Source organism: Chaetura pelagica, unplaced genomic scaffold (assembly GCF_000747805.2).
Source record: "Chaetura pelagica isolate M959 unplaced genomic scaffold, ChaPel_1.0 scaffold270, whole genome shotgun sequence".
NCBI classification, from domain to species: domain Eukaryota; kingdom Metazoa; phylum Chordata; class Aves; order Apodiformes; family Apodidae; genus Chaetura; species Chaetura pelagica.
The window spans coordinates 484,495-485,058 of record NW_009951925.1 but is presented as its reverse complement, the minus strand read 5'-3'; the positions used below and the strand labels follow the sequence as shown (position 1 = coordinate 485,058).

General features: G+C 69.1%; 1 protein-coding gene across 1 annotated transcript in view; it reads left to right on the top strand.

Annotated features, from left to right (window-relative positions):
• ADAM15 (ADAM metallopeptidase domain 15) overlaps window positions 1-564 on the top strand; it is a 28,297-nt gene that overhangs the window by 26,581 nt on the left and 1,152 nt on the right. Inside the window, exon 18 of the mRNA XM_009996249.1 lies at window positions 443-549. Coding sequence (XP_009994551.1) covers window positions 443-549 — 107 coding nt within the window. The remainder of the gene's footprint in view (window positions 1-442; window positions 550-564) is intronic.

Here is a 564-nt window from a genome sequence, read left to right as displayed (position 1 = left end):
TGCACCCTGCCACGGGGATAGGGGCCCTCAGTCTGCTGCCATCGCCCATCTCCCCTTCCCTCGCCAGCACTCAGGGGTGTGGTGAGGGTGTCCGCCCAGCCGGAGCATCCCTGGTACCCATCGGTGTCGGGGCTCTCCCGGGCCCCCCCCACTCTGTGCCCCTTTGTGTGGGGAGGGGGCTTCCTCCAGCAGCTCTGTCCCCTCCCATTGCAATTGTGTAGCCAGGCGGAAGCCCGGGCCCCATAAATCGTGCATGAGCGCGACGTGCCGAGGCGCAGCACAATGGCGAGGCGCTGAGCTCGGGCTTCCCCTTGTGCTGTGGACCCCCAGCCAGACCTTGCTGGCCTTGCCCCTCCGTCATGACATTGCCGACACTTCGGTGGGAGGGACCCTCCTGGACCCCTACCCTCACCCCGCTGATGGACCACATCTCCCCACCCAGTGGCCCGCAGCCAGTGCTGTGACCCGAGGGCTGGTGTGGAGGGGGTGCCGGGTGCCAACCTGGGGGTGTCGCAGCCACCCCCTGCACCTGCTGCGCACGCGTCTCCGGTGCGGCCGCCCGCG